Source organism: Hemibagrus wyckioides, linkage group LG14 (assembly GCF_019097595.1).
Source record: "Hemibagrus wyckioides isolate EC202008001 linkage group LG14, SWU_Hwy_1.0, whole genome shotgun sequence".
Lineage (NCBI taxonomy): Eukaryota > Metazoa > Chordata > Actinopteri > Siluriformes > Bagridae > Hemibagrus > Hemibagrus wyckioides.
Window position 1 is genome coordinate 9,558,206 of NC_080723.1, and position 13,207 is coordinate 9,571,412.

The window sequence follows — 13,207 nt, forward strand, 5'->3', positions numbered from 1 at the left end:
TGTGAAACCTCAAACTATATAACCCAGGATACTGTCAGAACTATTTGAAGCGTTAAAAGCTCAATTCCAAAAAGCTCAAATTATTATTTAACCCATTATTGCATTAACTTTTACTTCAGCATTAAGTACTTTATCTGTTATCACTTTCTTAATAAATAGATGCAGATTACACTCGTTACATACCCGAAAAAAGGCGAGGACAGTTTTGAGATACAGTAATGTTATAACTCTCAACCTCACACGTCGGTGTCTTGAAATGTTCTCCTCTGCCTCTAAACATAACAGTCATGAACATCAAAACTGACACACCAGTTTCATAAATCATTTAATTTATGATTATTCCTTTTTTCTCTTCCTCCAAAAGATTTTGTTGACCACAGTGTCAAAATGTTATGTTTACTATAATTATTTAATTATATAAATAATTTATTCTTTTGTTATTGTTGTATTGAGTCCCTGTGTTTTACATGTAAGTATACAGTATATGTCGTTTGTTAAATAGATCCCATTCTGAGATGCTTTTTTGCTCACTACAGTCGTAAAGAGTGATTATTTGAGATCCTATAGACTTCCAGGCAGCTCGGATCAGTCAGCTCATTTCCTCTCATCTCTCTCACCAGTAAAGTGACCACCACCAACAGAACTGTTTTTTGTTTTTCGCACCACTTGTCACAGGAGATCAACAGTTTCTGAAATACTTCATATCATCACATCTGGTACCAACAACCATGGGACATTTAAAGTCACACAGATCAGACATTTTCTTCATTCTAATGATTGATATGTACTTTATCTGAAGTGCTTCACCTGATTTTGACATGACTTTATTCACTGTGCTGCAGCAACATGACTGTCTGATTAGATCAATGAGGAGGTGTTCCTATTAAACAGGATAGTGTGTGTGTGTGTGTGTGTGTAATAAGTGTCATGTGTGTTTAGCCATGCTGTGTGTCAATGTCAAGTGATATGATTTTTAAAAAATTATATTTCTAACCTCTGAGTCTGATTTCAGATATCTGTAGCTCATAATAATTTATGGGTGGATTTTAATTTTATACCGTTTATATATTCATCTATCTTCTTCAAAGAAGAGAAGTGGAATAACTGAGATGTCTAAAATGGATTACTTCCTGCTTATCTTTCCACCTTTTTTTTTTACTCAACAAAAACTGGGCTGTGAAATCACTTATCCTCTCAGTTACCAACAGCATGAATTATTTTAATGTGTCAGAGGGTCTAAACGGTTCTTCTCCCAGAGATGGTGATCATGTGATGAGAGTTCACAGTGGGATTTTAATAATTGTGTGTGTGTGTGTGTGTGTTTTCTGCTGTAGTCAGTTTGCCTGAAGCTGATATGACATCTTGCCAAGCCACCTACATGCTATAAAACTAAAGCTGAATCATTTAGATAACTGGTTAAAAAGATTTGATTAGGTTAATTTTGTATTAATTTTTTGTCCTCTATATTATTTGCTATTCTCAGTGCAGCATGTCTCTGCTATATATTTACCAAATAAATAAATAAACAAACAAACAAACAAACAAACAAATAAATAAATAATTATTTACATTTTTAATTTTAAAAAATAAAATAAAATTAAGTGCAGATTTACCTCCACAATCAGCTGCATCATTCAACAGTCTTAAAGTGTATCTATCTATCTATCTATCTATCTATCTATCTATCTATCTATCTATCTATCTATCTATCTATCTATCTATCTATCTATCTGTCTGTCTGTCTGTCTGTCTGTCTGTCTATCTATTTACTTACTTATATTTTGTAAATAATTTATACATTAAACAATTTAAAAGCGATTGATGTTCTGAAATTCAGGACGATTTGTACTGAATCTATACTGATGTTGCAGTTTGACTAAAATCTACTGCCTGTATCGGGTTTTACTGACCAAACAAATCCATAATGTAATGCTGTATAACATCAGCAGATATCTGCTCATCCAGATGTAATAATAATAATAATAATCATGTGTAAAGCATGGGGTTTACTCAGTTTAAACCAGTCACAATTGTTGACATTTTCTACATTTTGTTCCATCTTTTGTGTGTACACTTTATTTCCCACATCCTACAGATCTCCCTCTGTCTTCCTTGCACCTCAGACAGGGGGCGACGCCTCCCAACACTGCCACTGCTGGTGTAATGAAGTCATGTTTGGTTTTGATGTGAAACTAATTTCGTTTACGTAAACCACATTTCTGACTGACCACATGCTTGTTCCCACTTCTTTACTGCATCTGTTTGGGAAGCTGTGGTCCGAGGAAAGGGTCAGCTATGTTACAACACCTTGGGACAGACCGTAAGAGTTAAGAGCCTTGTTTAGCCTTTTCTATACCAGTATACCAAGTCTGATATAAAATTTGTCAGGACACTATTAGTTTTAGAGACACAGTGTTTCACAGTTTTTTTGATTGATGCAGACAAAAAATATTTGATTTTATTTTTTGTAGAAAACTTGAATTGTTGAAAAAGCAAGCCCAGGATTCTTCTTTTAAACTCCTACCAGTGAAGACAGGTAATATGTAATGACTTTCTATGAGAGCTGTACTTACGTTCCATAGACGTGAACAGTACAGGCTGAATGTGTGTTATGACATGTCTCAACCTGAATCTGCAGAAAATCTGAAACATTCAAGCTCTTACGAATAGTTTGCTTCATTCTGCATTAATTTCAGTGGAGGGACTGAAAAGTCAGAGTGCTTTCAAAAGCTCATAATAATCTATTAATGGTCAGAAGAATCATACACAGATCAGCCATAACATTATGATCACCTGCCTAATATTGTGTTGGTCCCCCTTTTGCTGCCAAAACAGCCCTGACCCACCTAGGCATGGACTCCACTAGATCCCTGAAGGTGTGCTGTGGTATCTGGCACCAAGATGTTAGCAGCAGATCCTTCAAGTCCTGTAAGTTGTGGGTTGGGGCCTCCATGGATCAGACTTGTTTGTTCAACACATCCCACAGATGCTGGATTTGATTCAGATCTGGGGAATTTGGAGGCCAAGTCAACATCTCAAACTTGTTGTTGTGCTCATCAAACCATTCCTGAACCATTTTTGTTTCGTGGCACAGCACATTATGCTGCTATGCAGCCATCAGCGAATACCATTTCCATGAAAGGGTGTACATGGTCTGCAACAATGCTTAGGTAGGTGGTACGTGTCAAAGTAACATCCACATGGATGGCAGAACCCAAGGTTTCCCAGCCGAACATTGTCCAAAGCATGACACTGCCTCCGCCGGCTTGCCTTCTTCCCATAGTGCATCCTGTTGCCATGTGTTCCCCAGGTAAGTGACACACACGAACCCAGCCATCCATGTGATTTAAAAGAAAGTGTGATTCATCAGACCAGGCCACCTTCTTCCATTGCTCCATGGTCCAGTTCTAATGCTCACGTGCTCATTGTTGGAGCTTGTGAACACTCCACAAGAGCTGCAGTTTTGGAGATGCTCTGATCCAGTCGTCTATCCATCACAATTTGGCCCAAACTCGCTCAAATCCTTATGCTTGCCAATTTTTTCTGCGTTTAACACATCAACTTTGAGGACAAATGTTTACTTGCTGCTTAATATATCCCACCCACTAACAGGTGCCATGATGAGGAGATCAGTGTCATTCACTTCACCTGTCAGTGGTCAAAATGTTATGGCTGACCAGTGTATACATTACACTTTATGTCCAAAAGTATGCGCACCCCTGAACATCACACCCATATTCGGTTCTTCCCCAAATTGTTTCCACAAGTTTCAGAAGCACACAATTTCATAGAATGTCTTTGTATTCTTCACTGGAACTAAGAGACTCAAACCTTGTTCCAGCATGACGATGCCCTTGTGCACAAAACACAGAGCTCCATGAAGACATGGAGGTTATGGAGGTTAAGGTTGGAGTGGAAGAACTCAAGCTTCCTGTACAGAGTCCTAACACTGACTCAACCCCACTGAACACTGACTGCACCCCAGACCTCCTTAATCTTACAACATCAGTTTCTGATCCCACTAATGCTCTTAATGATCACAAGCCACAATCTAACATCTAGTGGAAAAGGGGAATAAATCTGGAATGAGATGTACAAGCGCATATGCTTAAGTGCGATGTTCAGGGGTGCAGATACTTTTGGCCATACAGTGTCCATGAGGATCAAATTCTTGTTGTTGTAAATACAGTTGGTGCAATCTTGCAGGAATACGTGTGTATGAGTGAGTGTGGCCAGAGAAAACAGTATAATGCTGCTCTGTGTTGATTGTACACGCCAGTTAATACACCTCCGCTGTTTTCACTGGGTCGTGAGGTCCATTCACCTCACACAAACTTTTCTTTCCACTTCACTTCTCACACACACCCACTTTGCTTTCTCAAGCACATACTTTCATGTGGCTTGAGACAGCGATAGAGACAAGCAGTCTGGAGGTAGGTTGGATGAAAGGCAGGACTGTAACCCAAGCTTGAATCTTCAGTTTGCACTTATCTCTGTTTATTCTTACTCCATATTCTGTTCATTGGTAAGAGTTTTTTTGTGTGTTTAGTAGTTTATCAGTGTTACTCAGATTTCGCATTGTTAGACTTGAAGAATTCATTAAATTATGTAAACTAGGCATTTTTAGCTTTGGAAGTAAGTGTTGTATATATTTCTTACCCACATGTATACACATCAAGTTCTCTCATATACACAGTGTTTTGGTTTCATGCTTTATGTGGATACAAATGATCACATCTGACGGTAAGAATTGTAAATTCCCCTCTAGACACACACACACACACTCACACAGAGGACAGGACTCAGGGCAATGCGTGGTGACTGTCAGATGTTTAATCCATTTAATACAGGATTGTTTAGTCAGTGCAAGTGCCAAGGAACATGAGTTCAGTGAAGAGCATGTGTGCTGTTTATGTACAACTTTTACATGTACTGTGTAAATGAAAATAAATCATATACATTAGTGTTCTTTAGGACTGAATCTGTGGATGACATGTGCGACATCCAGGTCAGCAGCAAAGAAAATGAAACAGTAAATTAATAAAAACAAAAACAAATGAATGCCAAAGCGAGAAGACAAACAACTAAAACAGAGAAATGGCTTTAAAAAAATAAAAGAGGAAGGCTGTTGTTTTCTTCATTCAAATAACCACAAAATAAGTCAATTAATGGCATTACTTGTATATAGATTTATATTTATATATCTAAAGTGCATTATGGTACAAAAATATAAAAGGTCAGCAGCACCTTGATACCTTTACAAAATAAATACACCATTCAAACAAAATAAAAAATAAATTACTGCAAAAATCTGACATTGATAATTGGTATAGTTATATATATATATATATATATATATATATATATATATATATATATATATATATATATATATATATATATATATATATATATACACAAGAGAAAAAGAAAAAAGCGAAGTATTCACAAAGATGAAACTCTATAGCCCCACAGAGCAATGGGATAATGTTTCCCCATTATCTGCATTACTCATTTATCACTAATTGAAAATATTTACACACAATAAATATATATTTTTTTCGCCAGCGACTCTTCTGACTCACAATTACAGTGAATACTGCAACATGAGCATTTTGGCGTCCATGTATAATGTACAATGTCCTTAGGAATTCTGAAAGACAAAACAGAAGGAGAACGATGTCAGCATCAGAGTTTCAGAGCTCTGGAGTGTCGGAGTTTAAGAGAGTTTATTAACCTTACAGATCACTAACACAGTCTGGAATTTGTTTTATGTGTGTATGTGATTGGTATATTGACAAGTTCTAACTTTTCTAAGCAGACTAAGGAGATTTTTCAGGGTGTCAACATCTGTACAGGTGTTTGCAATTATGCAAAGAAAACGCGAAAAGCCTGAGTGATCCCGAACCCTCTAGTCAACATCAAACAGTGTGCAGTTCCTCCGTGCGGAAGCATGGAAATGGAAGAAGAGAACTATTGCCAAACTATTTGTATGTGTGTGTGTGTGTGTGTGTGTATGAATGGATAGACTTGAAAGCCAAAGCCGTAGGATTCTAAGAATCAGAAATCAACAGTGATTCCCAGCAGTATTTACACTTAAATGACCCGTTTTCACTTGATTTTAGAAAATGATTTTAACTGAATGAAATTTACATGCTTGGCATTAAAAAACTTTAAAACTACACAACGTTTGTTATTGTCTGTTTTTTTTCTTTGCTTTTTTTTTTGAAAGTGTAAACAGCAAGGTTTTTTGTGAAACTGAGGAAAAATGATGATTTTAGTCTCTGCCACATGATCCTCGTCTCTTATTTGACACCTGAGCAAGGTCAAATACCTTGAATATTGTAACATTTAGCTAAAATTAGAATTGTAATTGTTGAGTTAGTTCTAGCCACATGCATTACTTTCAAGCTTGAAATAGTTTTCAGATCATTTTGGCAGAACATTTTGCTCCTTTTCTTATTTAGAAAGAAGCAAAATGATCTGTTAAAAGAATAAGAAATAATGTCTAGAAATAAATATAAATATATTTGGTTGGCTGTAATCTAATAATAGAAATACTACCTATTTTTGACATTATTCAAGGTTAGGTTATGTGTATGTTCTCACACACACACACACACACACACACAGTCAGGCCACAACATGCACTCAGTGCTCTTATGATAGTGGTAAGACAAGGTTGCTTTACCGTTGTCAGAGACTGACAGTGTTCTAGTGCACCGCTGCTTGCTGGGCCATGTGTATCCGCTGCTCCAGATGGAAGCCATTGTCCGGTTCGATAGCCGTTGGCCATTTCAGCGAACGGGTTCTCCGTTTCCTCTTCTCTCCTTCCCTCCGCTTTCCTGCTTTTCCTTTCTTCTTCTTCTTCATCCCAGCCTTGGGCACACCATCTTTGTATATCTGTGACTTGTTGGTCTCCTGTGGTAGGTTTGTGCCCTCCTCGTCTTCTGGGCTGAAGCTGATTGGCAGGTTCTTGGTTCCTCCAGCGGGTTTAGGGTTAGCTGTGCCTGGGCTCAGACTGATCCCCATGCCCACTCCCATGGGAACTCCAACACTGATCCCTCCACCTCCACCACTGACTCCACCACGCTGCTGCACTTCACGGAGCTCGGCTGTGTGCACTTCATGCAGCAACTCCTGCAGCCACATCCGCCGCTTGAAGTCCTGCAGCGTTCGGCCTTTGTCATGCATCAGCTGGGCATGCGTCACTGACCGCTTCCTGAGAGTCAGACAGATAGAGAGAGAGAGAGAGAGAGAGAGAGAGAGAGAAGAAGGGGAAATTAAATAATTTCTTACTTTCATCACAAGCACTAACTGTATAAACATTCTCCTGAGGTCAGGTGTGAGTTTCATTAAAAGATAGAAATACCATGACACTTGTTACGCTCAACTGGGTATAAAATTCAATATATTAAATATAGAACATGTAACTAAAGAAACTGAGCCAAGTACTTCATACCATCATTTTACTGCAACATCATTTTACTAACCAGCTTTAAAAAGAGATTTTGACCCGATGTGGTTTTGTTTGCAATTCTACGTGGATTTATTTTGCAGTGATCCATGACATGTAAGCAGATGTTATGTGTGTGTGTGTGTGTGTGTGTCTGGTTTTAATCATTATAATCATAATCCAAACCCCAAATCCAACCCACAACATGATGCATTTTAACTTGAATCCCACAATGAGGACCAACACTGTGCCAAATCGTCTCTCTCTTGGTTCCGGCCCTTGTGAAACTCGGTCCTTGGCCTTGGGCCTTGTTCGGTCTTTCCCCAAAAGACTCAACAGTTCCAGATCCCTTCATCTAACTATAATAAATCACTGAGTGATGATGTGAAACACCTTCAAATTCCATGGTAGGATCTGCTGGGGGTGTGGAGGTTTTTAACTGTTTTGAGACGCCCTGAACATAGTAAACTCTGAATTTTAAACATTGTACATCAGAGCTGTCTCGAGCTACACATTCCTGTGCAATGGCAAAAGCCAATAATCACACTGAAATTTCTTTAGAGGAAACGTGATTGAAAATGTTGACAGGCAGCCTAAACTTGTTTAGCATTAATTCTAATTAACACTCTAATTTGCGCCTCACTTAAAACAGTTCCCAAGTCCAGGTTCCTGTACCTCTGACAATTGCTTCTGCAGTTGAAAAAGCTCTCTGCTATCGTATGCACTTTTGGATACTGGGCACCCTGTCCAAATGTCTTGAAACAATTACACATATCACAGAGCTGGTGCTTTCAATGTGCCAAAGTAAAGCATAATTCGGGGCTATTTCAAAATATTCACTCTTTCGTTTGCGAGAGAACGGCGGTGGGTCCGACACCCGCAGCTCTCCTGCAGCTGTACAGGAGCCGGCAGGCGTGGAGCAGAGTCGCCAGCAGGTGGCAATAAAGTAACAACTGAACTATTACACGGAATGAATGGACTGGTCATATCAGGACAATTTCAGTCATGTCTTAGCACAGTCCAAAAGAAACAAGCACTGTATCCGTCATAGGAACATTCCTCTTTTATACCTGTTCAGCTTTCTTTTTTTTTTTTGTCTTTTTGGTCTCATCACCTTTATATATAACCATCCAACACTTCTGACGATCAGTTGACGGATGAATCCTATGTGGCCCCTTAATGTACTCAAATAGGCCCAGTGTGAAATAATGGCTTATCACATACATACACGACTGAGCACAATGATTTTTCATGAAAAATAGAATAAGAATGGAAATTCTATATTATATACTATATGTATAGTTAAATTTATTTAACTATACACAGGTAGAAAAAAGAAATAAATAGAAAATATTAAAAATATAATATATGAATGTATATGTAAATGGATCTTGTATAGAATTATTCGCCAGGCGTTTTTCAGATGTATATATATATATATATATATATATATATATATATCAGAAATTACAGAGGCATAAATATAGCTTATTTCTCCACCAATCTGTTAAATGGATCTTGTATAGAATTATTCGCCAGGCGTTTTTCAGATGACTTTCCCCTACTTTGGAAAAAAACAGTTTATCATCCCCAACACGTGTCCTAAATAGTTTATGAGAGAGAACTTTCCTGAAAGCATTAAGCACTACTTTAGTGATCTGTAAGCCAAATTCGAGTTGTTCCGTGTGTTTAACTGATGGGAATAAAATGACAAGGATCTAAATGCTGAATCCCAGCGTGCACACACACACAAACACACACACACACACACACACCTTGAAGACCTTGTTTTTGGCTTCATAGGCTTCGAGCACAAGCATGAGAGCACTGCATTAAGCACAAGACCAATGACCTTATGTCACATTTGATGTTTTATTTTTTGTTTTGTTTGCTTGGCATCTAAATTTTTTTTTTTTTTAATTTTGCTTTGTGTCACCTACATAATAAAATTAAATGAAGATCTAAATGAAATGACACCTGTTCTGCTATTAAAAATATCCAACAGTATAAAAGCACCAAGTCAGCAGTCCATGCACAGTTATCATGTCATCATATAGCCTGTGGGATTAGAGAATACATCATCTGTTTATTGAGAATCTGGATCTGAGTCAGCCCAGAGGAGAAATGGCCAAATAAATAAGCTCCACTTCATTATTTCCCAAACATTATTACTTCAGTCCATTAGAAATGTACTTTCAAACAAAAAAAAATTTCTTCTAACATCATTCATACACTCACATTTACATTTACATCATTTATCAGACAGCTTATCTGGAGAAATTCTGAGTTTTTTTACTGAAAGTAATTGCTCAAAGCTTTCTTTGTTCAGCTCTGTGAAGTCTACAGAATAGCTGTAGGTTTGAATAGGTGTGTAAAATAACAGCTAATTCACAATATCAGATTAAGTGACAATAAATGTTTTCAGTACAACAGATTTTTCTCTTTAACCATTTTAAAAAATAAATAAATAGGAGTCTCCCTTCATGAGCTTCTGAGACAAAAAGTCTTCACTTGGAAACTGTCAAGCAGCTTTTTTTGCTCCTCCTGAAGATGTGAAGATATTTATCTGTGTTATTTTAAAAAAAAAAATCAAGCAGTGGTGGGATTGTCCTGTAATTGGCCCTGTAACGTAACGCGTGTTCTTTCAGAAAATCTTTCTGCCGCATGTGTGTTTGATCTTCTCTGGCTGACTTGGGATGAGGCCAGTTTAAACTCCAGTAGGAGGCATTGTGCTCAATGGCAGATTGTCAACTCAGCCGAGCTTGTCAGCATAAGCTTGTTATATACAGTAAACGCCCTTTTGAGTGTTTTTTCGAGCCCCTACAAAGATAAAAGATCTTGAGTGGATCCTGATGAAAGACCTGCGCTATTCAGATCCAGCAGCCTCTACATGATACTTTAATATCCTCCACTCTGGCCAGAGTTTAGTCTATTAGAGATTGTTATCAGGACTAAAATTGAATGAGACTGCATTAGTACATGTTCTGACATTTTGCTTAAAAAAGGTTTTAATTGTCCTGGCTGTGGGCTGTGGATTATTGCTGATTAATAGATCCAAGCAGGAACTGTTTGTGGAGTGTTTCCAGTCAGTGTAGGTGGCGATGAGAAAAGTCTGACTATTAGACTACAAGGTCAAAGGTGAAATGACGCATCACAGTCTTAGGCGAAGAGACACACATCATTAAAGTGAGTCGTGAATGGCCAAGCCCGTCTCATCCAACAAGCAGTCACCACCTTCCACCAGCAACAAACAAACATGCTTGGAACTTGCTTGTATGGGAGTAGAGACCACACACACACACGCACACACACACACACAGACATATGAATCAGCCCAGAGCTCGATCCTGCATCAACACGACAGCTCCAACAGATCCTCCCTGTAATGCTAAAACTATGAAAACGAGCTCAGTCAGAGCGCATGGCGGATTTTAGACAGCAGCAGTTGCACAGTTCGAGCATGTCTCTGCTCCTTCATGCAGAAAGTTGACCATACTATCCCTACAAATATTGAAAGGAAATTTACGTATGTAAATGTACGTTTATTACATTAACACTTGAGCACAACTCAAGAAAACAGGATTGGTGAAGAACTCACGCAAAGACAAACATCCTTCTCTCTCTCTCTCTCTCTCTCTCAGCACACACATTTGATTTTCCACCAAATACATGAATCATGACCTATACCCACTGTCTCTCTCTCTCTCCCTCTCTCTCTCTCACACACACACACACACACACACCCTCATTCTGTTTCTCTCGAATGCTTCATTAAAAGATGATTGGAAGGTTAAGCCACCACAGGCAGGGCCAATAAGTGCATGAGCATTATGGGAGATTAGCCGTCCAAAGCAAATGGCTCTGCAGAACTATGTTTTGCATCCTGGGCCCTGGTCAGGGTTGTGCCGGACATGAAAGCACATTTCCTCGGCTCGGCATAATGTACTCCAGCAGGAGAGTGCGTTTAGCTTGGGTCGCCGCCTAGTCCAGCATCAGCACTCTCAGCAACTCTCTTTCTCTTTTTTGCTCCTCACCTCTGCTGCTCCTTCCTCTCTCTAAGCTCCCTCTCTATCAGACAGCGAGCCCCTTGTGGCGCAGGCTCGAGGAGGGTAGACCTGCCAGAGAAACGGATGGCAGCAGGCAACTGGCATGGTAAGAAATTGAGTCATGGCCCAACAAGCTGAGAAGGGAGTGATCTAAGAAGGCGGGAAAGGTGGAGAGGTGGAGGGTGTCAGAGTGCTCCATCGGAGCGAGCGTTCACCCCCCTCTAAGTAAACACACAGGTGGGCGCTAGCAATAAAAACAACTCCTAGCACGATCTCCAAATGAGCACATTTTCCATCCTGGTACAACCACCCACTTCACACTCCCAGTGTTCGACAGGTGATCGAAGTAAAATAGCACTCACAACGAGTCCCCACAACAACTTTTTTTTCCCATTTGCTTTGCTTTTTCATGGACACCTAAAGACGGAGGTGACTAAAGATCTCTCTCTCTTTCTCTCTCTCACACACACACACACACACACACATACACACACAGCATCAAGTTTTAAAAGGACATTGACTTACATTCTGTTGCTGAGGGCGTCGATGGGCCTGCCGTAGTGCAGCACAGGAGAACACAATAAAAACACAGCCAAAAACCACTGCTGCAGTATCCTCCTTGAACACAACATCCTTGTAATCTACAAAAAAAACCCACAAAACACACAGACACACATGCACATGAGATAAAGATCAGAGCCCACATGCTGAAGGACACATCATTTCTCAGTATCTGAATCATCTGTAAACTTGGCATGGTAAACGGAAATGTAACTTCTGGCCACGGTTGTTCATTGTGTTGCTATATTGGGTGTATAAATGCAAACAGACAATGGAAGAATTTATTTTAAACCACAGAATAAATGTCTGTCCTCTTTTCTTGAAAATGAGTTGAGGAGAAAAGGCTGACAGGCTACAGGACGTGTTTTAACTTAAACCAGTCCTTCAGGCCACAACAAAACTTAGTAAAACCCTCAGCTGAGAGACAATACACACACACATACACACAGACACACACACAGAACTTACTCTCCAACAACGATGTCTTTTTCTCAGACTGGCCTCTTGCTTCTGTCCTCCCAGAAATTAAAGACTGACAAAGTTTCAGTGTCCAAACTGAAATAAAACCAAACAACAGCCAAGCAACATCAATCAGTGACCCCAAGATGCTGACGTCTTCTTTTCCTTTCGTTTAAAAATTTCCCTAAATCAGCTCTGTCACCTCCCTACAAAAAAAAAAAAAAATCCTCGTCTTCTCTCTTCTGATCTCCACCGAACTCATTTAAAGTTTCTGAATCAACCAGAATTGAGGCAAAAGGAAGCCAGAAAAGGCTACGTGATGTGAGATGTGTGAGTGTTCTCCAGGTGATCTGAGCTAGGCAGTGTCTCTTCTTCTTCTGCTGCCTGAGGCTGTGCTCCAGACTGTTATAGAGGAGGCTGTGGACCAGCGCAGTGATGGGAAAGTTTAAGCACAACTGTCTGAGTGCAGGTTGAGGGAGTGAAGGAGGGGAGAGAGAGAGAGAGAGGGAGGGAGGGAAGAGAGACAGAGAGAAAGGGGGGGTGGAAAGGAAGAGAGGAGGAGTGGGAGGGGAGGTTATGACTTGGGGAGCCCTCACAAAGAGTCAATCCTTGTGTAGAAGTGTGTGTGTGTGTTAGGAAGAAGAAGAAGCAGAAAAAGAAGAAAGAGAGGCCAGATGTGGCAAGA

General features: G+C 39.4%; 1 protein-coding gene across 1 annotated transcript; it reads right to left on the bottom strand.

The window, feature by feature from the left end:
* Positions 1-5,422: 5,422 nt before the first annotated feature.
* Positions 5,423-12,984, bottom strand: pthlha (parathyroid hormone-like hormone a). Its single transcript, XM_058407642.1, has 4 exons — positions 12,532-12,984; positions 12,028-12,143; positions 6,692-7,222; positions 5,423-5,653 (listed from the first exon to the last, which is right to left on the bottom strand). Exons 2-3 carry the CDS (start codon positions 12,132-12,134, stop codon positions 6,715-6,717), a joined length of 615 nt encoding a protein of 204 aa, XP_058263625.1. The 5' UTR covers positions 12,135-12,143; positions 12,532-12,984; the 3' UTR covers positions 5,423-5,653; positions 6,692-6,714.
* Between the last annotated feature and the right edge of the window lie 223 nt (positions 12,985-13,207).